This window comes from Taudactylus pleione, unplaced genomic scaffold (assembly GCF_031769625.1).
Source record: "Taudactylus pleione unplaced genomic scaffold, aTauple2 ptg000611l, whole genome shotgun sequence".
NCBI lineage: Eukaryota > Metazoa > Chordata > Amphibia > Anura > Myobatrachidae > Taudactylus > Taudactylus pleione.
This window is the reverse complement of record NW_028285013.1, coordinates 2,469,761-2,496,886: the sequence shown is the minus strand read 5'-3', so window position 1 is coordinate 2,496,886 and position 27,126 is coordinate 2,469,761. Positions and strand designations below refer to the sequence as shown.

General features: G+C 47.8%; 1 protein-coding gene across 2 annotated transcripts in view; it reads left to right on the top strand.

The window, feature by feature from the left end:
* Positions 1-5,897: 5,897 nt before the first annotated feature.
* Positions 5,898-27,126, top strand: part of SMYD1 (SET and MYND domain containing 1) — a 49,021-nt gene continuing 27,792 nt past the window's right edge. The window contains exons 1-2 of one of the 2 annotated variants that reach the window (XM_088454264.1): positions 5,898-6,141; positions 6,335-6,469. In XM_088454264.1, the coding sequence (XP_088310390.1) occupies positions 6,348-6,469 (122 nt within the window). In that variant the 5' untranslated portion in view covers positions 5,898-6,141; positions 6,335-6,347. Of the gene's footprint in view, positions 6,142-6,218; positions 6,470-27,126 lie in introns of those variants that run through there. The other variant, XM_088454265.1, reaches the window with a different exon arrangement.

Sequence of the window (27,126 nt, the reverse complement as noted above, 5' to 3'; positions counted from 1 at the left end):
ATATATACACAAAATATATTGGGAAGTGTAGAAGTGCTAAATAAAGTGTTAATGTGTGCCTCACCAGAGCAGCCCAGCCACACCAACCCCAAGGGGCACCGCACCCCAAACTCATCCCCAAAACTGATAACTATATCCAATTTGGGTAATATATGCCCAATATAAGGCCACATGATAATGGCACATACAAATATACCTGAATTGAGATCCAAGGAATCGGTGGATGAGGAGGATGAGGACGACATCTTGCCTCCGTAGAGCCAGTTTGTGCAGGGCCAGATTAATTGCCAGCTTGTTTTGTGGGGGCCCAAACGAACCAATAATTTCAGCCACAGTCGTGTGGCAGACCCTGGCGCTGAAATGATTGGTTTGTTAAAGTGTGCATGTCCTGTTTATACAACATAAGGGTGGGTGGGAGGGCCCAAGGACAATTCCATCTTGCACCTCTTTTTTTTCTTTGCATTATGTACTGTTTGGGGCCTAGTTTTTCAAACTGCCATCCTGTCTGCCACTGCAGTGTCACTCCTAGATGGGCCACGTGTTTGTGCCGCCCACTCGTGTCGCTTAGCATAGTCATCCAGCTACCTCGGTGCAATCTTTTGGCCATAAAAACAATATTGTGAGGTGTTCTGAATGAGTGGAAATGAAGGTTATTGAGGTTAATAATTGCATAGGAGCAGAAAAACTCACAAATTCTGTGATTTTAGCTGTTTTTATGCTTTTTTAAAAAAAAATACAGATCCAAAACCCAGAACCCAAAACACGGAAGGGTGGTTTTGGCAAAACCAATCCAGATCCAAAACACGAAGAAAGATCCAGATCCAAAACCAAAACACAAAAAGTGGCCGGTGCACACCCCTAATACAAATGTGATCCTTCCATTCTGCCAGTTTTCATCTGACAAAACATGACCGAAGGTGCATACACACTCTTGTGCTATGGAAAGAACGGTACGAAATCTAAAGGACGGCTCGACGATTGTATATATGTGTACCCAGTATTGGTATTGAGAGGCCTATTTAATCAGTATTGCGACAGTATTTGTATCACAATAACACCTGTTACCCTATGCCAGCCCAGGCAGTCAGAATGGGTGTTGTCACTCCCTGTCCTCGTCATGCTGGGGGCTTGCCCAGCACTCTGGGCCTGATTCAGAGCCGGACGCTCTGACCAGAGCGCTCGCTCTGAATCAGGGCCCTTCTACCTAACTTGGAGCGGCATCTTGGACGCTCGCATAGCTATGGGTTACCACCCACAGCTTATGCGAGCGTCCATGATGATGGTCGCGATGTTCAAGACCATCACAACCATCGGGCTTGCGACGAGACCCTGCGGTAGGGTCTCGCTGCCGCAAACCCTGGAGTGATTTTGGCTCTATGGGAACGCCTCCATCTGGCAGCCACGCCCCTGGCATGCCCACCAAAGGGGGCGTGCTGTCACTCACCATCGACAGCACGCCCCCTTTGGTGCAAGACCCCGAGCGACGGCTACCCCGTCGCTCGCCGGGTCTCCCGCATGCGCACGACGGAGCTCCCTCTGTCGTGCGCATGTGCATTTGGGTACCATCGACCCGCTTGCGAGCGTCCCGCGCTCGCGAGCGGGTCTGAATGAGACCCTCTGGGAGCTGCTGCGGCCCCCAGTCTCTCACCATCACCGCCGCTCGCAGCTTGGTGACACCATAATAGCAGAGCAGCTATTTTGGTGTCACCCCCTCAGATGGTGTGACCCTCACCCCTTAGTGATGCCACTGAAGTGAAGCAGTAATTTAACCATTATATCTCTGGACCAGTATCATCTGGATATCTGAGTACTGCTCTTTACTCCGAAAATAGTTTTTTGTTAAATTGTCGCTTATGTCACTTTTGTATAGTTGTGACGCTTTGGTGTAATTATTGGGTGTACATTTTTCCTCCTAAACTATTTACAGTTTAATCTTCTTCGCCATGGCATCCCTGGCTTGGCCACTTAAGTAGTATCACACATAGGGCCTGATTCAGCAAGCATCGCAACTGCGATTATGCACGCAATCGGACAATTGTTGCTTACTGTGCATGTATCGCAGTGACTACGCAGACCTATCGCAGAGTGATTGACAGGAAGTGCCGTTTGGGGGGTGGTGACGGGGGGGTGGTAGGCAAAACGCAGGCGTGCCAGTGCGTTTGAGCGCCGTTGCAGGAGCGTGCATAAATTAGCTACTGCAATGCCAAACGCAGCTTGGACTGTAAGGTCAGAGCTTGTGCAAGTGTGTGTGAGGCTGTGATTGTACTCAGTGTTACCGATGGTTTCGCAGTCTTGCTAGGTATTATGGATGTGTGTAAGGTAAGGTGGGCGTCCTTGTGGAGTGCAGCGGTGGCATAGCGATCGCAGAGGATTAGCATGCTATCGCAGTCAGACTGCGTGCGTAATCGCTATTGCAATCCGTACTGAATCAGGCCCATAGTACAGTCATGATGCCACACGGGCGCCAAGAGGGGGGGAACGGGTACTAATTACCCCGGCCCGGCCTTGCTGGAGGGGCCAGATGGGGACCCGGGTTCGGCACCACTCTCACCCCCTCCTACGTCACAGCAGCCCAGCACGCGCTGCTGTGTGCTGGGCTGCACTGGGAGACTGCTCGCGGCTGCTAAGAAGTAGCCACAGCAGTCACCTAAGCCTGTGGGGGGCGCGATCAAGCTGAGCGCCACGAGTGCCAGAGCAATTCATTGTTCCGGTGCGGAGACAGATGATCTGATAATCAACTGTCTCCCCGAACAGCTTCGCTATCGGAGCAGTGAATCTTTTCATTGTGTATGGGGACAGCGGGCCATTCCGCAAGTGGAAGGTCCCGAATAGCCCGATAACTTCATTTAATTTAAATGTTCACTTTCACCTGCTCTTGTAGAAATGAAGTGGTGATGAATAGGCCCCATGTGTGTTTGCAGCTGCTGAGGCAGCTCCAGCTCCTACACTGGTGCTCCCTCCCTTTGTTACCCGGGTCATATGCCCCAGCTGCCTCCTTAGCTGCAACTCTGACTGGGATGCTTTTATGTAGTACTGTATGGCTGTTACTGGGATGTTCTTTGTATTGTATGGCTGTTACTGAGATGCTCTGTTTGCTGTATGGTAGTCACTGGGATGCTCTGAGTACAATATGGTAGTCACTGGGATGCTCTGTGTACTTTATGGTGGTCACTGGGATCCTCTTTGTACTGTATGGTGGTCACTGGGATGCTCTGTGTACTTTATGGTGGTCACTGGGATGCTCTGTGTACTGTATGGTGGTGACTGGGAGGCATTTTGTAATGTATGATGGTCACTAATGTCCTATGTATTGTATGACTGTTGCCAGGGGCTGGCTGGCAACTTTTAGCCTGGGGGGCAAATACATGCAGGCGGCCCTGGCAGAGGAGTAGCGTGTAGCCAGGGTGCCCGAAGAATATGCGTGCTACGGCGCCCCCCCCCCTCAAGTGTTCCATGGAGGAGGCGGGTCCATATGGGATTAATGTAAGGTAAAAATAAAGATTAGGGCAGCCCCCTGTCGTAGTGCCCATATGCAGTGCCCCCGTGTGCCACAGAAGAGAACACCCTTATGCAGGCCTCCAGTAGTGCCCCCAGTAGTGATCCCCCCTATGCAGTGCCCCTTTTGCCCCAGTAGTTAGCTCCTTATATAGTGCCCCCAGTAGTGGTCGCCCTGTGCAGTGCCCCTTGTGCCCCCAGTAGTAAGCCCCTTATATAGTGCCCCTAATAGTGGTACCCCCTTATATAGTGCCCCCAGTAGCAGTCCACCCCCCATGCAGTGCCCCCAATAGTGGTAACCCTTATGCAATGCCCCTTAAATAGTGGCCCCAGTTGTAGTCTCCCCCCTATGCAGTACCCCCAGTATTGCCCTTTACATAGAGCCCCTAGCAGTGGTCCCTTGATGCAGTGCCCCCAGTGGTAGTCCCCTCCACCTATGTAGTGCCCCTAGTAGTAGTCCCCTCCCCCCTATGCAGTGCCCCTAGTAGTAGTCCCCTCCCCTTGTAGTGCCCCTTGTAGTCCCCCCCTTTGTAGTGCCCCCAGTAGTAGTACCCCCCTTGTAGTGCCCCCAGTAGTAGTAGCCCCCTTGTAGTGCCCCAGTAGTAGTCCCCCCCTTGTAGTGCCCCCAGTAGTAGTAGTCCCCCCCCTTGTAGTTCCCCCAGTAGTAGTACCCCCCTTTGTAGTGCCCCCAGTAGTAGTCCCCCCCTTTTTAGTGCCCCCATTAGTAGTAGTCCCCCCCTGTAGTGCCCCCAGTAGTAGTCCCCCCCTTGTAGTGTCCCCAGTAGTAGTAGTCCCCCCCTTGTAGTGTCCCCAGTAGTATTAGTCCCCCCCTTGTAGTGTCCCCAGTAGTAGTAGTCCCCAGTAGTAGTAGTCCCCCACCCCCCTTGTTGTACCCCCAGAAGTAGTATTAGTAGTCCCCTTATAGTGCCCCCAGTAGTAGTAGTCCCCAGTAGTAGTAGTCCCCTCACCCTTGTAGTACCCCCAGTAGTAGTAGTCCCCCCCTTGTAGTGCCCCCAGTAGTTGTAGTCCCCAACTCCCCTTGTAGTGCCCCCAGTAGTAGTCCCCCCTTTGTAGTGCCCCCAGTAGTGCCAGACACCCCCCCCCAGTAGACACACGTAATATAAAAAACAAAATAAAAAAAACACTTACCTGAATCCCTGCTCCCGCCGCCGCCATCTGCTCCTCCGTCTGTCCTCCCGGGCCGGGCCGCTCTGCATTATGGGAGAGACGTCATATGACGTCATGACGCCTCTCCCATTACCCACTGCGGGAGCCGGAAGATGCGGCTTCTGCAGTGGGCGCAGCAGCAGCTAATGAGAGTCTGACAGACTCTCATTGGCTGCTGATCTAAACAAACACACAGCTGCCGGAGCCGGCGGCTGTGTGTTTATCAGTGTAGCGCTGACCGAACTCAGTCCGGTCAGCGCTACACACGCGGTGCAGTCTGTGTCACAGTGACACAGACTGCACCGTCCCGCAGCCCGCATGACGCTGCGGCCCGGGGGGCACATGGCACCCCCCCGGCCCAGCCCGCCACTGACTTTTGCTCATATACTCAGTGTGCGGTATCATGGTCTCTAAATTGCTCTGTGTACTGTATGGCTGTTTTTTGGATGCTATGTGTACTGTTTGGAAGTCACTGGGATGTCCTGTGTACTCTGTGACTGTTACTTATATGCACTGTGTGCTGTACGGAGGCCACTGGGGAGCTCTGTCTACTGTATGGCTGTTTTTTGGATGCTATGTGTACTGTTTGGAAGTCACTGGGATGTCCTGTGTACTCTGTGACTGTTACTTAGATGCACTGTGTGCTGTACGGAGACCACTGGGGTGCTCTGTGTATTGTATGGTGGTAACTGGGATGCTCTATGTACTATATGGATGTCATAAATATGCTCTGTGTATTGCATGACAGTCACTGAGATCTATTTATATTGTATTTAGGTATATGTTAAATAACCCTATTATCATGGAATTTGTCTTACAGTCGCTTTAATATTATTTGCAATCTACTTTTAAAATGATGTTCACGTATGAGCACACTATTCTCTAAATATTTGACCATAGGAGTGCCTCCTGCCTTAAATTCACCGGACCCCTCCGAAGCCTTAATCAAGCTCTGGGGACAAGGTCAATCACCGGCTTGCACAAAATGACTATAGTGAGCTGTATGGAAAGCTGGAGAACTTTCCGGAATGCCTTAGACACTTCTTTAGGGTTATTCGTTTACACGTCCAGCTATTTTAAGCTCTTCTGCATTACAGGGGCTGTACTGGACATTTCCAGATATCCCCTGCCCCTGTTACTGCTGGTTGTGTTACAAGATCCCTTATTGGAGCTGTCTAATAAAACAGCTGCCACAATAGCCTTACCCCCTTGTATTAGTTCTCATAATAAGCACAGGGACACACTGGAGAGGAACAAGGGGTAGCAGCACAGTATCTCGCACACACTGTTTCAGCTGTTGCCACTTGATGGGGCCGAGCAACTGGTTTCCGTAAATAGAAAGCAGATAACACGTTTCATCCAGCGTAGTGTAAATGGAATATTGTAGTATATCATTGCGGGTGTACTTTATGAGACCTGCCAGGAGGATACATTCCTGTTTAAACTCATTTGGAGTCAGATATTTCAGCCTGGTAAAGGGTAAGTGGGGACAGTGCAACCACCTCTGAGCTGTGAGACAGGCAGAGAGGGGAAGGGGAGTGGTGGGGTGGGGGCTTCCTTTTATAGGACTGTTCGTTGGGAATGTGAAGGTGCTGAAGTAGCAGACGTGACTGGGAATTGGGACGGCAATTAGCAGCCAGGCTGACTTCACTTTTCTACGGCTGTGGGATAGGACGGCTGCAGAGATGGAGAACGTGGAGATGTTCAACTCTGAAGGCAAAGGACGAGGTCTGAGAGCCACCAGAGATTTATGGGCTGGGGACGTCATCTTCGCAGAACCTGCCTATTGCGCCGTGGTGTTTGACAAGTAAGTTGCTTATGTAATATTCCTGCGGAGAGTTATAAGATACAGTAGTATCCATGTACAGCTATGGACACCTTGTGACACCTTATAAATAAAGGATAATAATAATAATAATAATAATAATAATAATAGCCTCAAATATTCTAGTAGCTATATGGCAATACCTAGCCTGGCATTGTGGCACATGAAGGCTGAGCTTGTCACACAAGAACTTGGGGATGACAATTTTATCATATCTACAATACCACAATGTAGTGCCATAGGTGGAATTATGGCACGTGGGCAGAAAAGAACATGAGCAGGTTTTGGAGAGCCCCTGAGGAAGGCAGCACTATTGGTGAACAAGCCATGAACAAAGCGAGGGTGATGTGTGGGGTGTCTGTGTGCACGGTACATGTAATCAGTGATATGATGACAATGGCCACTAGGCACATGCCTCTGGGGGTCACTTTTATTGCAATATAAAAAAACATATTTATTCATTGACTGGGAAGATTCTTTGATATTATGTGACCTAAAAAAAATACATAACACTAAATTGCTGTGTATTTACTGTTTATGCCAATGCATTGAGCTATTGAGTATCTGCTCCTGCTATTCTCCTAGACTTGTTGAAACTTACTGACAATGAACAAAAAGGATTTACTGTAAAATGTTTGGGGATGGAGCTATAGAAAAACATATATATATATATATATATATATATATATATATATATTAGTATTTAGAAAAGAAGGCACTCAAAAGGGACTTTAAAATAAAACTTATCTTATGGAAAATGCATTTTCTTGGCCCAGGATATTACGTCATACTTGCCTACCCTCCTGACTTGGTCGGGAGCCTCCCGAAAATCGGGTGCCGCTACCGACCTCCCGGGAAGGCAGGCCCCTCCTGTCCCACTGCAATTACTTGTAAAACCCCGGCAGCCAAGGGGGGCGGTGACGCGATTCGCAGCATTTTGGCACCGCCCCCTGCTTCACACTGCCTGTAATATTGGCAGTGTCTAGCGGGGGCGGGGCCAAAATGATGCGCTCACGTGGCCCCGCCCCCTGCCCCGCCCACAAAAACTTGCCACCTGGCCGGCCCCGCCCCCATTTGCTGGCCTCGCCCCCCAGTAGAGCCGATCTGGTAGCTCCCTCCCGGAAGGGGCAGCCAGATAGTCGGCAAGTGTGTATTACGTCAGAGTTAATGAGAGGTTCAGGAGCTGTTTTCCTGCTGAAAATTAGCACTGATAATATATGACATTAGTGCATTGTCCTTAATCTAAACAGTGTTCCCAGATGTAAATTTACTAAAGTGAGAGTTTTTAGAAATGGAGATGTTGCTCATAGCAACCAATCAGATTCTAGTTATTATCTTCTAGAAGGTGCTAGTTATATCATGTTAAGTAGAATCTGATCGGTTGCTATGGGCAGGGACGCAGGTGGGGGGGGAGCGGGTACTAATTACCCGGGCCCGGTCTTGCTGGAGGGGTTCGGCGGGGGCCCGGGTCCGGCCCCGCTCTCCCCCCCTCTTACATGACATCAGCCCAGCACATGCTGCTGTGTGCTGGGCTGCACTGGGAGACTGCTCGCGGCTGCTAAGAAGCAGCCACAGCAGTCTCCTATGCCTGTGGGGGGAGCGATCAAGCTGATCACTCCCCCCACTGGTTATGCGCCAGGCTGAAGGGGCTCACAGCGCCCCCCTCGCCAGCGCGCAGCTGCAAAACTTTTCAGATTTTTTTAACCTAAGGGGGCGTGGCCACGCTCGGCGCAATTAGGCCACGCCCCCTTTTACCCGGACCCGGCGCAGCTCTTGGCGGGCCTGGCTATGGGCAACATCTCCACTTATAAAAACTCTCACTTTAGTAAATTTACTCCATTGGGCCTGATTCAGAGGTGCTCGCAATGCTGATATTGCGCAGTTGAGCGATTATTTGCTTCTGCACACACGCGAAAAGTCCCGAAAACCCCTACGATGCATACGTTCCTCTGAGTGTACACAGCAAGGCGCGGTTGTGTACGGAGCCGCTGGCATTAGAAGTGACCAGGCAAAACCTTAGGCGTTCCCAGTCACTGCAGCTCAGCGCACTGCAGCTCAGCGCACAGCAGCGTGTGCTGGGCTCCTGAGAGGTAGGAGGGAGGGGGGGCCAGCGTCGGACCTGGGCACCGCCGGTAGGGCCGACGAGAGCTGGGGCCAGGTGACAGGGGGCATGGCCTAATCGCGGGAGGCATGGCCACACCCCCTAAGAAAAAAAATCCGAAAGAATAATTATTTTAGCGCCCTCAGCCCAGCGCACAGCCAATGGGGGTCGCGATCATCGTGATCGCTCCCCCCATAGGCACAGGAGACTGCTCCGGCTGCTGCTCTAGCAGCCACGAGCAGTCTCCCAGTGCAACCCAGCACACAGCAGCGTGTGCTGGGCTGCTGTGACTTAAGAGGGAGGGGTGCGGTGCTGGACCCGGACCCCCACTGGGCCCCTGCAGCAAGCCTGGGCCTCGGCAATTTGTACCCACTCCCCCCCCTTTTGGGTGCCCCTGGGTGCAGCTGCTATGGGGACCAGAGCTTAGGGGGGCTCATCTTCCTTGTCAACGTTACATGTGGTATATACATTTTTCACCATTGGTGATACACGAAGGCCGTACAAATTTTTGCTATTGGGCCTTCAAATACCTAGTTAGGCCCATGGGTAAAGACGGGCTTAGCGTCTTGGCAAGCACCTCCAACCTCCCACAAATTGGTACAAACATGCAAATCATGGAACGGCTGGACAATCTCCTCAAATTGGGACTGTGCCGCTGAAGCTGTGTAGGTTGGGTGGTATGCTGTAGGCATTATACCACTTGCCTGGCATGTGCGTACCCTGACATGGTCGCAAACAATGCAGCCAGTCAGAAACGCCCACTTGGCGGCTGCCGGAAGATAATCTTCCAGCAGCAGCCAATCGCAAATCGACCTCCTTTAAAATAAATGAATATAGCAGTACACATAATTCACAGTAAATATACACGTGATCAGTTATTATATGTAGTTTATTGGGATATCTGTCAGGGTTTTTCTATCACTAAAAAATATTTTTCACCGCCAATTTCATAGAAAAAATGATTGACAGCTAACATTTTTTTACTGATAATTCAATCAAAATATGCCTATAATTTATATTATTTTCTATTAGGCTGCCATAGCCAGGGCTGCTATAACATCAGTTTTGAAGTGCCTAGTTTTAAAGTATCAATAGAACATTTAAGTTAAAGCTGGAGTTATTCAGCAGTTGAGCAGAAGGAGAATTTAACAGATCAGCAATTCCTGCTATTAAGGACTGCTTTTATCTACCACCACACTGCCACCATGCCTATGGATTGTGCCTGCACCTGGATCTCCAATGCTGCCCGCATCCCTCCTGACCTCCCCATGCAATCTGATTATCCACTCCAATTATACCTTACCGAACCACGCAGCAAGATGTCCTCTCAAATGGTCCTTGGCTGTGGCCCCCAAATCAGGAGGCTTGGTGCAATTTTGCTGTACTCATTGTTTTTTTTTCCTCTTAAGTTTAGACTAACCTCTCCATAGATGTTAAGGCCCCCATACATCAGCAATCTGAAAACCACAATTGAACAATTTGAAGATTTATTGCCCGATCTTAGGATTTCCCAATCAAGCAATCTGCACCCATACACTACAGATCTGTTTCAGTGATTTGCAGATCGATTGCAGCAAACACAGATCTGGCAATCTTGAAGACCCATCATTTTGCTAGAAACGGTCTGCAAATCTGCTGATCATGTCCATACACTAGCAATTTACAGCCCCAATCGATCTGTGAAATCCAACATGTTGGACAATCTGATTAAACAATTCCAATCACTTTTTGGTTGCAATCTGCAATCTGTGAAGCCCATACATTGCAGATTTTTATACACAATCGATTGCAAATTGCACGATTGCTGCAATCCATCTCTGATGTATGGGGGCCTTTAGATTACTGTGACCCTTGTATCCAGCCCATCTGTGTCACCCATGTTATACCCCTTTTCCACCTAAATTCCGGGTCTGATCCGGAGTTGGAACAAAGTTCCTATCCGGATCAGACCCGGAATTTTGCCGGCGCCGACTCGGGATATTCCCGAGTCAGCGCCGCTCACACCGCAGTCGGGTCTGCATAGACCCGGCTTTTGCGGAGTGAAAGTGGTCGCTTGGAGATGACGTCATCTCCAAGCGCCACTGAAGCCGGACCAATCGGCCGGCTAGCAGCGCACTCCAGGTCATCGTGACCCGGAGTGCGCTGTTCTCACAGCAGGGTTTCACGGGCTACGCCCCTGTTAAACCCTGCTAGTTACCTGGGTTGGATTGCCGGGTCACTCGACCCGGCGATCCAACTCTCTCCCCTTTTACACCAGGTAGCTGCCCGGGTTAACCCTTCAAAAACCCGGGTTTTAGCTCCGGTGTAAAAGGGGTATTAGTCTGCCTCCTCCCCTTTAGAATGTAAGCTCTCACGAGCAGGGCCCTGTTCCCTCATGTGCTTATCCTTCACTTAATTATACTCTAATTTACAACAGCTCCCAACCCTTGGTTACAGACACCATGCTACTTATCCAAGTGTTAATGCAGCAATGTATAAATCATGTATCTGTCCTGCATTGTTTGTACTGTTAATATCTGTTTTCTTGTGTGCTTATTTGTTTATGTCCTGTGTAAGGCGCTGCGTAACCCTTGTGGCGCCATATAAATAAAGGATAATAATAATATAGTAGTATCAGCAGATATAATAATAACTTATAATAGTAGTAGCAGCATATATAATAACTTATAATAGTAGTAGCAGCATATATAACAAAATGGGGGTTAGAGATGGTAAGTAAGGAGTTTATAGCCCTACTCAGTCAGTGCATTGTTTTGTGAAGTCCTCGGACAGCCGTTTGTCTCCCTGCACTGAGTATTATTCCATCTGCTTTATGTCAGAGCTAGTTTGTCAGACGCTCACAATACAGCGACTACTGGAAAACAAATGTCTGAACAAGTAGATACACTGCCACACTGCCAGAGTCTGTACTAGCTTCTGTACCTCTGCCATATTTACAAAGACACAGGGGTCTATTCATAGAGAACATGATATATAGTGATGTTTAGTAGCCATTCATGTACGCTTACCTCTCCGACGTCTTCATGCGCTATCCAAAAGCATGGTGATGCGATTCATACACGAAACGGGGGTGCAGTTGGAGGAGGAATAACCTTCTCCACGGTAACCCCCTGAATGAATCACCGAAAACAGTGAAAAGCTCTGTTTTTAGCTAAACAGGACTTATCACTGCACTATGAATAGACCCCATGGTTAGAAAGATGGCACTCCCGGTAGCCCGATATAACCTTTGTCTGGGCGCAGGGCCATATTTGACATAAGGACCTTTATGTACCACGCACCCTACACCCATTATTATATACAGATCTGCCCTCCTACATCTAACCTCAATATACCACGCAGAGCGACTTGCCTGGCGTGAGTGAGCCGCCATGTCTCGTTCAACTTTGGTAGCATTGGGCGTCTTTTTTCACAGAAAATGCGTCTAAGCCACAATGCAAAGCGAATAGGAAGCTCCGAGGGACTGTGCTGATTAATCTGATATGCGACACTTGTATACGAAGCGCAACGGAACATGGACTGATAAAAGCTGCGGCTGCTGTAGCACTTCATTATCATATACAGGTGCAGAGACAGTTGCAGACAGACATACAAGTGTCGCATATCAAATTTATCAGCGCAGTCTGCTGGTACGTCCTAGTCGCGACTTATACGCGTTTTAGGCAAGAAAAGATGCAAAAAAGATGCCCGGCGCTAGCAATGTCTCACCGGACCTGGCGCACTGAGAGGGGCTTTTGGCGTGACTGCAGCAAATATGTGCAAGGACACATTTATTTATGCTACTGGTTTACACAGTCTACAGAAGCTGTAGAGGGACAACAATAAAACAATGACATACCTCCCAACTTTGTGCAGTCCAGGCGGGTCGGGACTGCAGCGCGCCGAAGGTGCGCGTGCCCAAAAAGCTGGCATGGCCTCATGATAAAAGATTCTTTTCCCCAACTTCCCCCCCATCGCGGGACACTGTGGCACGCGGGTGGGACAGTACCTGAATAGCGGGACTGTTCCGCCAGAAGCGGACAGTTGGGAGGTATGCAACATTTAAAATACGTCCCATCATTTAGGACACCCGTAGAACAAAGTGCGTGTGCCCTCATTAACAAGATGCCCTCAGCCCCTTAGCATCATAACTAGGGATGAGCGGGTTCGGTTCCCTGAGAACCGAACCCACCCGAACTTCGGGGATCCGGGGCGATCCGAGCCCAAGCTCGGATCTCCCTGTCTGCCCCGGATCCCTCTCCCGAGGCAAAACCTCGAGATCTGCTGTCGGATCTCGAGGTTTTGCCTCGAGCGGCCATTTTAAAAAAAATGCCTTTGCCTTTAATGGGCAAAGTGCTGATTGGCTGACAGAGCCGTCTGTCACGGCTCTCAGCCAATCAGCATTATGGTGCTCATTTGCATGTAGCACGGACTCGTGAGATCCGTGCTACATGCATCTGTGTGATTGACAGTGACACAGAGCACAGATGGGTCAGTGAGACCCGTCTGTGCTGCTGTGTATTTCAATGACACAGATGCACGCACGGACCAGGAGATCCGTGCTACTTGCATCTGTGTCATTGACACAGAGCACTAACGGGTCCGTGAGACCCGTCTGTGCTGCTGTGGTAAAAAAAAAAAAAAAAACCTGTGTAAAAAGAGAAAAAAATGGCGTGCCCCCCCCCAAAAAAAGAGCAACCAGCCCCGGGCATTAGTGACCCAGTGCTGGGTGTGCTTAAATACAGGGGACAAACGACATAGGGGTCCCCTGTACTTAAACACAACCAGCACCGGGCTAGTCAGAACCAGAGCTGGTTGCCAAAATACGGGGGACAAACGACGTAGGGGTCCCCCGTATTCTGCACAACCAGCTCTGGGCTCTGATCCGGTCCTGGTTCTGGAAATACAGGGGAAAAAAATGAGTAGGGTTCCCCTGTATGTTCCAGAACCAGCACTGGACTTTTTCTAGCGGGGGGCTGATGCCACAGCCAGGGGAGCCCTTTCACCGGGCCCCCCAGCCGCAGCATCAGCCCTGACCGCTAGTCAGCCCAGGCCGGGGATCCCTGGAGAGCTGGGGACCCCCCCAATAAAGGGGTCACCCTCTCCAGGGCTCCCCAGGCCCATGCTGATAGCCCGGGGCTATCCCCGCCACCCCTGGTGGCGGTGGGTGGCGGGTTGATTGTGTGGTGTGGTGTAAATAAAGAATATCAAACATTGTCTTTACAAGTAGAACTGCAAGTCCCAGCAAGCCTGCCCCGCATGCTGGTACTTGGAGAACCACAAGTACCAGCATGCAGGGCATTAAGGGCCCACTAGTACCTGTAGTTCACCTGTAAAAAAATGTTTAAAAAAAACACAGGACACACACACCGTGACAGTATAAGTTTATTAAACATACATACACACACACACACACACACACATGTACACATACTCACCTATGTAACCCTGTAGCATCGGTCCACTTGTCCGGTAAAGTATCCATAGGGGACCTGTGAAAAAAAACATACTCACCATCTCCTATGCGAGGTTCTGTCCTCTTCGTTCCAAAGTAGGCATCCCCGGACTTGGCAAAAAAAAAAAAAAAAAAACGCGATCCACGAACTTAGTACCGTTCTATAGAACGGTACTTCCCGAATGAGAGCTTAGCGGCGGGGTATCACCATGGAAACCCTGCTGCTAAGCGTTCATTGGCTGAGAGAGGCCATCTCCCGTCTCTCTCAGCCAATGAACGGCTCCCTCCATTGTAGTCAATGCTGGGAGCCGCAAGGTTATTAAAGTTTACCCTGCGGTTCCCACCATTGACTACAATGGAGGGAGCCGTTCATTGGCTGAGAGACGGGAGATGACCTCTCTCAGCCAATGAACGCTTAGCAGCGGGGTTTCCATGGTGATACCCCGCCGCTAAGCTCTCATTCGGGAAGTACCGTTCTATAGAACGGTACTAAGTTCGTGGATCGCGTTTTCGTTTTTTTTTTTTGCCAAGTCCGGGGATGCCTACTTTGGAACGAAGAGGACAGAACCTCGCATAGGAGATGGTGAGTATGTTTTTTTTCACAGGTCCCCTAGGGATACTTTACCGGACAAGTGGACCGATGCTACAGGTTACATAGGTGAGTATGTGTACATGTGTGTGTGTGTGTGTGTATGTATGTTTAATAAACTTATACTGTCACGGTGTGTGTGTCCTGTGTTTTTTTAAACATTTTTTTTACAGGTGAACTACAGGTACTAGTGGGCCCTTAATGCCCTGCATGCTGGTACTTGTGGTTCTCCAAGTACCAGCATGCGGGGCAGGCTAGCTGGGACTTGCAGTTCTACTTGTAAAGACAATGTTTGATATTCTTTATTTACACCACACCACACAATCAACCCGCCACCCACCGCCACCAGGGGTGGCGGGGATAGCCCCGGGCTATCAGCCTGGGCCTGGGGTGCCCTGGAGAGGGTGACCCCTTTATTGGGGGGGTCCCCAGCTCTCCAGGGATCCCCGGCCTGGGCTGACTAGCGGTCAGGGTTGATGCTGCGGCTGGGGGGCCCGGTGAAAGGGCTCCCCTGGCTGTGGCATCAGCCCCCCGCTAGAAAAAGTCCAGTGCTGGTTCTGGAACATACAGGGGAACCCTACTCATTTTTTGTCCCCTATATTTCCAGAACCAGGACCGGATCAGAGCCCAGAGCTGGTTGCGCAGAATACAGGGGACCCCTACGTCGTTTGTCCCCCGTATTTTGGCAACCAGCGCTGGTTCTGACTAGCCCGGTGCTGGTTGTGCTTAAGTACAGGGGACCCCTACGTCGTTTGTCCCCTGTATTTAAGCACACCCAGCACTGGGTTACTAATGCCCGGGGCTGGTTGCTCTTTTTTGGGGGGGTGCACGCCATTTTTTTCTTTTTTTACACAGGTTTTTTTTTTTTTTTTTTACCACAGCAGCACAGACGGGTCTCACGGACCTGTCATTGCTCTGTGCCAATCACACAGATGCATGTAGCACGGATCTCCCGGGTTCGTGCTACATGCAAATGGGCACCATAACGCTGATTGGCTTCCTGTCTGCCACTGCAGTGCCACTCCTAGATGGGCCACGTGTTTGTGCCGCCCCCTTGTGTCGCTTAGCATAGTCATCCAGCTTCCTCGGTACAACCTTTTGGCCTAAAAACAATATTGTGAGGTGTGAGGTGTTCAGAATACAGTGGAAATGAGTGGAAATTAATGTTATTGGGGTTATTAATAGCGTAGGAACAAAAAAAGGCCCATTTATGTGATTTTAGCGTTTTTTTTTTATTTTTTAAGAAAAAATCCAGATCCAAAACACAAAACCCAGAACCCAAAACACGGAAGGGTGGTTTTGGCAAAACCAATCCAGATCCAAAACACGAAGAAAGATCCAGATCCAAAACCAAAACACGAAAAGTGTCCGGTGCACACCCCTAATCATAACCCCCTCACCCTACCATAAAAAACAACCCTGATCTCCTGCACGCACCAGTAACAGCTGCTTACTCTCTTTCTTTCCAAATAGTTTATAACAAAAGTTCTGACTGTTGGGGTGAAAAGACAGACCCCTAAATTATCAACTTTCCTGATTAAAGTGGGACAGAGGGGATATATAATTCTCTTGTGAAAATGGGGTAAAAAATAAGCACAGCTACCGATCCATGCAAAGACAACCCCCAGTTCACCCAAAACATGGTCCTATCTGCTCAACCATACACACGCCTTAATGAAGATGAGGTAAATATTTATGGAATAGTTGTGAAGAACTTGCTCATTGCTAATCTCTCCTGACTTCTTGTCTTTCCCAAACTCCTACAGCTGTGCTTCCCTGTGTTACGCCTTCGGCTAATATGACCCTTGTTTGTCATTTACATGTGCTTGTTTTGAATTATGCCTGTTGTTCCTCTCTCTTTGTACTATCCTGTATTTCCCCACCGTACGTCGCTGCAGAATTTTGTGCTGCCTTATAAGCATAATTGCCTACTTCTGAAAAAGCATTTCAGGGAGATTGTGAAAGCAGCACCTATGAGTGCGGCGGTAAAGTGGGCTGTCACGTCTGAGAGGCGTGTCATAAAATTGACTAGTTGATTGGTTGGAATGAAAATCTGGTAAGGTATGAAAGCAAATGACAATCAGCAATTTGCTCCCAAACACCGGAAAATGGACAAAAACTGTTGTTTGAACAAATTGTTTAGATCAAACATTTAACAAACTTGTCTAACCGACCATTTTCATCTATTTTCTGGCATTTAGAGCAAATTGCTGATCATCAGTCAAGGCTCCCATACATCAGCAATTGATTGCAGCAATCGAGCAATTTGCAAACGATTGTGTATAAAAATCTTTCCCTTATTCAATCGATTGCAGAATTGTCACAATCGATTGAAAAAGGGAAAGATTTTTATTCACAATCTATTGCAAATTGCACGATTGCTGCAATCAATTGCTGATGTATGGGGGCCTTTACTCCCATACGTTACCAGATTTTCATTCCAACCAATCAACTAGTTGGATGGTTGGACAGAAAATCTTTACGTGTGTATGCAGCATTAAATGTAAATGAGCCCAAAAGCTGTTAGTAAGATCTACTTGTTGATAAAAACACTCTGATACTTTTCAGAAAATACATTTAGCCATAGGGATCATTGTGCCTTATAATCAATGCAGGGAAATGATACTAATGAATCCATTCGAATGTATATATCTTTGTTTTTTTTGCAATCAGGGAGATTTCTAGACTCTTCAGTGAGATGGCTACTATTTCAGGAAGTCTCTCTTACAATGAGGGAGAGTTGGCAAGTATGCTTTGTAGTAAATGATAATAATGATTAATGTTTCCCACTTGGATGCCACCTTATAGTGCCATGTTTTGGGTGAATTGGGTCTACAGCAGTATGCAAGGGCCAGTTACTGGGCTTAACTTTTACCCGATTCGACACAGCCAGACAATAAAAGTGCAAGCGGAAAATATGATTGTTACTAGAAAACCCGACAACCTTGTTTTCTATATCTTTATCTCTGTACTGCTCACAGCAAATCCAGACCACACATACAGTATAGTCTATCAAAGGACATCCCTAGAGGTCAAGTAATCGGACTTACGTTATTCGTTTTACCGATAAGGCTTATCTACGCTACCTTACAAGGAATTGTCTTGGGATAATGCTGTTCTGCTTCTTGTGGTTGATGACTGACACATCAGTAGCACTCAGTGTAAGCTCGATGTAGAGAATCGGTGGCTTTATAGCTGTTGCAGATTTACCCTGGCTGGCATGCTGGCATCGGTAGTTTCACACCAGATGGAGTCGCAAGCTCCTCTGGCACACACTGTGAGAAATGCCTCTATGGGAAATTATTAAGTATGCCCATGATGAACATTTAATCAATTTCAGCCCAGAACATACGTACGGAAAATGCTTTGCTATATAATGGTTAGTTCATATGTTAATACGACGGAATTGGGTAATAAAAGATGTTTGTGAAACATAACCGGCTAAGCCACACCCTTTTATGGTTTTGGGGGATTATTTTATTGTAACATTTCGCCAATTTGTAAGTGCGATGATATATTTGACCATGGACCGTTTCCGGGGGCTATTGCAAGCTGAGCCCCTATAGATGCAAATGATAAAGCACTGTTACTCCGCCTCACCATCTCCCAGCTTCCCACCAATCAGCAGCTGTTGCTTTTGAGGTGCAAACCCGGTGCCGATTGGCTGGGAGTTGCAAGCCTGGAATCGATGTGTTGAAGAAAGTAGTTGAGGGCAGAGCGCCTCCTATGGCAGCAGCCTCACGTGTTGTGCCGCACGCACGCCCTCCTTCATTATGTAATAGCCACGTCATGCAGCCAGGCGGCCAATCATGAGCCGAACTGGGCAAAACATGAGAACAGCAGCCGGGGGCGGTCACCCCTATCCCGCTCCTCCGGGTCACTGTTCCGGCTCTGTGCTCTGGTAGTTTTCTTGACATTTTAAGATTAGCTAAACTAAAGCATTTTTTATCGTTTTTTTTAGATTTTTTTTTTGTAATTTATTGCTGATTGAAATCCTTCGCCAAAGAATCACATTAATATCTTAATTAATCTTTGAGATATTCAAATTCAAAGAGTATTCCAGACAAAGGGACTAAGCAGTGGCGTCCATGCCTGTTTATGCACCCGGTGCGGGTAGGGGTGTGCAGCTTAGCAGTGCATGGCCGCGTGCTGGGAAAAAGGGGGCGTGGCCTCGTGATAAGGTGCATGGCCTCGTGGGTGGGAGCGGGGCCACACACCCGAACCCCGGTTTTAGTCACTCAGGGTGGTCCCGGAGGTACGGGCTGCCCCCAGGGACCAGTGTAGTTGTAGTGCCGCTCCCTCACTGTGACAGGAGCCGAGTGTTGCCCGTAATTGTACAGTGCAGCACCCGGCTCCTGTCACTGAGGGGGAGTCTGCACTTTGGTGTCACCCCCCTTGTGACACCACTGGGACTAAGCAAATTATATATATATATAACACACACCATATTCTGCAGCGCTTTCCAGAGAATATTTTAGTCATTCGCATCAGTCCCTCCCCCATTGGAGCTCACAATCTATATTCCCTACCACATGTATTGTACACACATATACACACTGGGGCACAATTAACCTACAAGTATGCTTTGGATTGTGGGAGGAATCTGCAGCGCCCGAATGGCTTTATCTGTGTTGAGTTTGTATGTTCTTCCTAATATCATTATGTGGCAATAGAAAAGAATTTATCTCGCTGCTTATGGCAGTGATAGTAAATCTCCTATAGATGCCCAGTTCCCTGACGATACTAACTAGCAATGGGGAGAGGACCCTTACATCTCCACCAGCGAGCCTTGGGGCCTCCTGCGCATTTGCCAGCGGACTTGCTGGCTCTCACATGCTCAGAGGAACTGAAATTGAGGTGTTGCACTTCCTGTTCCACTTTCATGGAAAATAAAAGAATAAGTTAAAAACAAAAAAAGAGGAAAATTTTATAGTTTTACTTAAGAAAATGCTTAATTTATTTAAATGAGAATTTTTTTTACTTTGCTGTATATCACAATAGGCATCCTCATATGTGATAGGAGGATTATTTATTTTATTTATTTATTTTATTTATTAACAGTTTCTTATATAGCGCAGCATATTCCGTTGCGCTTTACAATTGGAAACATTGATAGAACAAAACAGGGTAATAACAGACAGACATAGAGGTAAGAGGGCCCTGCTTGCAAGCTAACAATCTATAGGGAAATAGGCATTGATACACAAGGATAGGTGCTATATATATTGCAATTTGGTCCGGCCAGAACGCAGAGTTTCTTGGTGGGCTGCATGATCCAGTCACATAGGAATGTCGGCAAAATGTCAGGAGTATGTGAAGGAAAGACAATATGTGAGGTTATGTGTGGACTGTGAGAGGGGATGTGATAAGACATGGAAGCTATGAAGGTTATGTGGTCGGTTCTGGAATCTGATAAGCTTGTCTGAAGAGGTGAGTTTTCAGGGAACGCTTGAAGGATTGAAGAGTAGAGGTAAGTCAAGGATGACACCAAGGCAGTGAGCTTGTGGGGTGGGGTGGATGGTCGAGGTATCAACAGTGATAGAGAGATCAGGTTGGTAACTGTTATTGGCCGGTGGAAATATAATTAATTCTGTTTTAGAAATATTAAGTTTCAGGTAGCGAGATGACATCCAAGATGAAATGGCAGAAATACATTCAGTGACACGGACCAATACAGATGGTGATAAATCTGGAGAGGATAGGTAGATTTGAGTATCATCCGCATACAGATGGTACTGAAATCCAAAAGAGCGGATTAGTTTGCCAAGAGAGGTGGTATAGATTGAGAATAGCAAAGGACCTAAGACAGAGCCTTGCGGTACTCCAACTGATAGAGGTAGCGAAGAGGAGGCAGAATCAGAAAAACGAACAGAAAAAGAGCGATCAGATAGGTAGGAAGAGAACCAAGAAAGGGCTGTGTCCTTAAGACCTAGGGATTGTAATGTTTGTACGAGAAGAGAGTGGTCAACAGTGTCAAAATCAGCAGAGAGATCTAGAAGAATTAGAAGTGAGTAATGGCCTTTAGCCTTGGCAGTGACCAAATCATTTACTACCTTAGTCAGTGCTGTCTCTGTGGAGTGCTGGGAACGGAAGCCAGACTGAAGTGGGTCCAATAAGTTGTGGGTGTTAAGAAAGTGTGTGAGGCGGGTGTAGACAAGTCTCTCCAGTAGCTTGGAGGGGCATGGGAGCTGGGAGATAGGACGGTAATTAGAGAGAGTATTAGGGTCAGAATTTTGTTTTTTCAGAATGGGAGTAATCACTGCATGCTTGAACAGTGATGGAAAGATGCCAGTAGAAAGAGAGAGATTATAGATTTTAGTTAGGGTTGGGATGAGCACAGGAGCCAGAGCTTTACTAATTTGTGAGGGTATAGGATCTAGAGGAGAGGTAATAGAGTAGGAGAATGAGAAGAGTGTAGATACTTCATCTTCATTTGTGGGGTCAAATGAAGAGAATGTGCCAGAGGGTTCAGGTAGGGAATTGAGTAGGTCACTAGCTGAGGAAGAGAATAACATTTCATTTCGGATATTATCAATCTTGTCCTTGAAATAGGAAGCAAGATCTTGTGCACAGATAGTAGCAGGTGGCTTGGGTGAGGGAGGGGTAAGAAGCAGTTTAAATGTATTAAAAAGACGCTTGGGGTTAGAGGCTTGAGCAGAGATAAGAGATTGGAAATATATTTGCTTGGCAGTGTCCAGAGCAGTACGATAAGAGTTGTAGATAGACTTATATGTGAGGAAGTCACTTGGAGTGTGAGACTTTCGCCACTGACGTTCTACTTTACGTGAGAGTTTTTGTAGATTACACGGGAAGCACACCAATAATGGCTACTGCTGGCGATACTCAGCAACAGGGGCCTGAGAGGGGGGGGGAGCGGGTACTAAATACCAGGCCTGAGCTTGTTGGAAGGGCCCGCCGAAGACTCGGGGTCCGACCCCACCCCCCTCTCTCCCTCTTACCTGTCAGCAGCCCAGCACACGCCCTACTATTTTTTCTATAGTAGGGCACAGCAAGCAGGGGCACCGAGAGGGGGGGGAAGCAGGTACAGTTTACCCAGGCCCGGGCTTCCAGAGGGTCCCGGCAGGGGCCCGGGTCTGGCGCTGCCCCCACTCCCTCCTCACTATCTCCCAGCACACAGCGTGAGCTGGGATGCAGTGGGAGATTGCTGTGGCTGCTGCTTAGCAGTCGCGAGCAATCTCCTATGCCTGCGGGGGGAGCAATCACACTGATCGTGCCCCACCTGGCTTTGCGCCGGGCTGAGGGGCTCACAGCGCCCCCTCCCCGGTGCGCAGCGCCGCTAAGCGGCGCTGCAATTGTATACTTTTTTGTATTTTTAATTCCAGGGGGCGTGGCCACGGCTCCCGCGATTAGGCCACACCCCCTCTTTACCAGGGCGCCCCCGCGCGCTCTCAACGGCCCTGGCGGCCAGGCCTCCCATGATATAGCACCATGAGTGTAGCAAGGCCCGGGACGGCTTTCTACTGCCCTGCTCAGCAATAGCCACTGCCAGTGATATTTTTTAATACACAGGAAAATCACTGCCTCCAGCTAAAACAGTCTTTTTTTCACAGAGATTGAGCTTTTAAAAATGTAATAAATAGACCCCTTAAGTTAATGGTAACTATACCAGACTAGACTACTTTGTGACTGGCATTGTCTATTATAGTTGACACTAGATGGCAGCAGATGGTGAAATCACTAGAGCTACTGCCATCAAAACGGGATGGTTGGGACTGGAGGTATATATTTATATAGAGGGCAGGAGACATTGCCACAGTCCATACTTGCCTACTTTTCATTTTTCCTCCCTGGGAGAAGTAGGTAGAATCGCGTTGTTAAGCCCCTTCCCCTACTCGGGGACCCCAGATATCCGTGAAAACTCTCCCCATTTTGCCAACTTCACTAGGAAGTGGACAGGAATCGGAAAAAGTGCCTAGTAACAAGAAAGGTTATTGTGTTGCTAGGTGGCGCTGGATATACAAACAAGTGTAGAGCAAAAGAAAAAAAAAGATACTCAATCTGTTTCAAGAGATGAAAGGGTCCTTGCACAAATCACTTTCTGTGGGAAATCCTTAGAATCTCCAGGAATTAGGGCCTGATTCAGAGCTGAACGCTCTGACCAGAGCGCTCGCTCTGAATCAGGGCCCTCCTCCCTGAAAATGGAGCGGCCTCCTGGCCGCTCGCATAGCACGCCCACCAAAGGGGGCGTGCTGTCAATCAACATCGACAGCACGCCCCCTTTGGTGCATGACCCGGAGCGATGGAGAGCTCCCTCCGTCGTGCACTTGCGCAGTGGGGAACATCGACCCGCTTGCGAGCGTCCTGCCACTCACGAGCGGGTCTGAATGACCCCCTTAGTCCAGTTGGCACATATAGAGAAAAAAATACAAAAACGGAAAAGACTGTCTTAATGGTCTAATATAGTGTCCTAGATAATAATTGTGCATCAAACACAGGGGCAGAATGGTATAACTCCGTCAGTTGATTGAATATAATCAGTGCGTACCCCAACTCACATCAGAACATATAGTGGGACTCCCAAAACTACTTACGTATTACAGACGTAATGTTCTGCATATAAGGGTTTCTGTCAACCCAATGGGCACTATTAAAGGGATTAAATCTTAAGAATTTCTCAGGGGACCATTGAAAGAAACCCTTATATGCAGAACATTACGTCTGTAATACGTAAGTAGGGTATGCACTATTCTACTACCTTCATCTATGACGTGTGATTATAGGAGACTTGTTTGGAATCACTGAGTGGGCGGGAAATATAAATAAACCTTTTTGGGAGTCCCACTATATGTTCTGATGTGAGTTGGGGTACGCACTGATTATATTCAATCAACTGACGGAGTTATACCTTACTGCCCCTATGTTTGATGCACAATTATTATCTGGGACACTATATTAGACCATTAAGACGGTCTTTTCCGTTTTTGTATTTTTTTCTCTATATGTCCTTCTTGTTTTTCAGAGTGGCCTCCTGGCCGCTCGCATAGCTGTGGGTGACCACCCACAGCTATAGCGAGCAGCCAGGAAGATCGGGCTTGCGACGAGACCCTTGTGGTAGGGTCTCGTTGCCGCAAGCCCCAGAGTGCTTTCAGCTCTAACAGCCGAAAGCACTCCCACTGACATCACTTGTATCACATCATGGGAACGCCTCCGTCTGGGCAGTCACTCAACATCGACAGCACGCCCCCTTGTTACGTGACCCAGAGCGACGGATTGCCCGTCGCTATCCGGGTCTCGCGCATGTGCACGACGGAGCCGGCTCAGTCATGCGCATGCGCACTGGGCCACCATCGACCCGCTTGCGAGCGCACAGCACTCGCTAGCGGGTCTGAATCAGGCCCACTGTTTCTATGAGCTAGAAGACTGAGGATCAGGTCCCCCTGAGACTCGATCTGGTATGCCCTGTATGAGGGGGAAGGGGGAAGTGCCACTGGAGGCATAAATATATATATTTTTTTACTTAATTACATTTTTAAAAAAATCATCAATTTTTTTTATGTTTTTGTTTTAATTAATAAAATCTTTAGTTAAGTGAGTAATTGATCTGTGAGTTCTGTAGGGCCTTGCACTTCAAAGTGCTAAACACGCTCCGCCCTCAGGTGTGGCCATGCCCATTGTATTGCGGACATGCCCCTAATGTGATATCCCTATACAAATATTAATTGGTATATGGTAAATATATCATGCGCCCTCAGGACGGTGTGCCCTAGAGGCTCATTGAGCTTCCACCTTCCTCACATGCTTGGCCAACAGATTTCTTGGCATCCCAGAGTACATGAGGTCAATTTAGTAGTGGTCAATTTTGGTCAACTTGGTGTTTTTCAGCGATATCCTGTTGTTAGAAGAAATAAATAGACCTGCCTGTGATTGGACGAAGCACTCTACCCCCCCTTCCCAAAAGAAGCATAACCAGTACCAGGTCTGGTACTGGAAAATCTTGGGAAAAACCAGTACCCCCCCCTGGCCTGATTTTCCAATAACCAGCACCAGCCGGGTAGGACTCACGCTAAAGCAGGGAGACACATAGCGTGGGGTCCGCCTGCCATAATGTAAAACCAGGCAGCCCCAAACTGTTCAGCCCAAGCCTGGAGTTACTTGGAAAATTGCCCCCCCCCAATTAAAAAAAAATGGCTCCCACCCTGAGGAACCCCCAGGCCTGAGCTAAAAAGGCTATTCCCAGCAATCCTGGGGGCAGTGGGTGCGGGGTTAATGGTGTAAAAAATAGATTGTAATATTATTCTTTACAGTGGGACTACAAATCCCAGCGAGCCTGCCACGGGAAATACTGGCACTTATGGAACAACAAGTGGCAGCATGCCCGTACTATAAAGGTCAACTGGCACCTTTTGTCTGCCTGGAAAGAAAATATTAAAATAACAACAGTACACAGACACTGAATAAGGACATCCTTTATTAATAAATAAATAAAAACACCATACTCCAACCCATGGATCGGGTCCTCTTCAGTCCATGTAGAGGTCCACTGGTCTTCATAATACAAAAATACCCTCAAAACCCGAGGCACACCAGACAGTACTGTACACTCTGTAGGTCATTACCGGTCACTGATAAGAATGAATGGGGTAAGCGCTGATTGGCTGAGAGCAGCGCTACCACGGCCTCTTGGCCAATCAGCACTTCTGCCACACTTGGGTGTGGTATAAGAGAAAGACAGTAAATAGTTAGACAATGTCTAGATAGACACCAAATGTTAGACAGTTAATAGTTAGACAAGTATAAAAGTTTGACACAGACAAAAGCCAGACATGAATGGGGTAAGCGCTGATTGGCTGAGAGCAGCGCTTCCACGGCCTCTTGGCCAATCAGCACTTCTGCCACACTTGGGTGTGGTATAAGAGATAGACAGTAATTAGTTAGACAATGTCTAGATAGACACCAAATGTTAGACAGTTAATAGTTAGACAAGGATAAAAGTTTGACACAGACAAAAGCCAGACACACTAAAGTTAAACATGTAAAAAGTTCGACAGGTACAAAAGTTCGAAATGAAAATGGTCAAATCAAAAATGGTCGACAATTAATTTTTTTGTTTTTTAGCCCTAATCTTCACCCTAACCCTCCCCTTGGTGCCTAACTCTAACTTTCCCTCCTGGTGCCTAACCCTAACCGTCTGGATAAGTGCCTAACCCTAACCGTGGGGGTAAGTGCGTAACCCTAACCATCCAGTAAGTCCCTAACCCTAAAAAACAAAAACAAAATGTGCCTACCATTTTTGTGTCAATCTTTTTCATGTCAAACTTTTGACCCTGTCGATCTTTTGTACCTGTCAAACTTTTTAAATGTCTAACTTTAGTGTGTCTGACATTTGTCTGTGTCGAACTTTTATCCTTGTCTAACTATTAACTGTCTGACATCTGGTGTCTATCTAGACATTGTCTAACTAATTACTGTCTATCTATAGTCTGGAAACCCTTTGCCATACTTGACTACTTTTTTTTCTCTCCTCCCCAGGAGAAGCACGGGGAGAAGAAGCAGGTGGGTTGTGACGGGGGCGGGGCCTGATGGTTTGCGACATTAAGCCCTACGTGGTAAATGACGCAATTCATGAAGAATCGTGATCGCTGCGGAAATTCTCCACATTCTGCCCACTTTACTAGGAAGTGGGCAGAATGCGGAAGTAATGCCTACAATATTGGGGGTACGGGGTGTTACCCAAAAAATCGTGAGCCTCCTGCATCTTCCAGGAGAGTAGGCATATATGCTCTGTGCCCTGCAGTGGGAGTCTATGGCTGGGGGCAGACTGCACATCTGACTCTGGACTGACTTTGTAGGATTACAGTATTACTGCATATAGATAATATTGCCAATTTATTATACAAAAGATCTGTCCCATTCGCCAATGTATGCAGGGGAATTTCCTCTCTTGCTTACAGTTTTTAAGGATGAAAATGCAGCTCCCCTATTGGGAAAGGAGAAATGTTTCATTAAAAATCGGCCATACCATGCAGCGTAACAGTGCTGACTGAAATGAGAACGGTAGTGATTGAAATGACCATAGTAATAGACACTGCATAAGGCTTTACTAAACCGTAATATATTGGTCTGTCCTAAGGGCACATCCTTGTGTTTATAATGCTCCACTATACAGTGATGTCCTCACTGGTCGAGGATTGAAGGGCTCAGGGTTTCTGCTTAACTGCTAATCAGCTCTGTATTAAAAATAGATTGTCCTATATTTTCTATGCGATTTTGGATCCCATAATCTCTTTTGTGGTGAGAATGAAACCCAGTAATAACGATGACATGAAGCAGTGATTTGCGCACCGGTAACTGTACTTTAATGCATCCTGATGAGCTGATGGTGTTAGTAGTAGATGGGGGCACTGAAAGTGAGTTATGGCGTGGCTGTAATGGAGCAGAAAATAGATGTGACATTCAGTGAGCGCTGAGATCTGTCATCGATGTGATGAACACCTTACACTTCACTTACCCTTGGCAGAAGCTGTGTGTACGTGTACAGGAGGCCCTGCACGTCT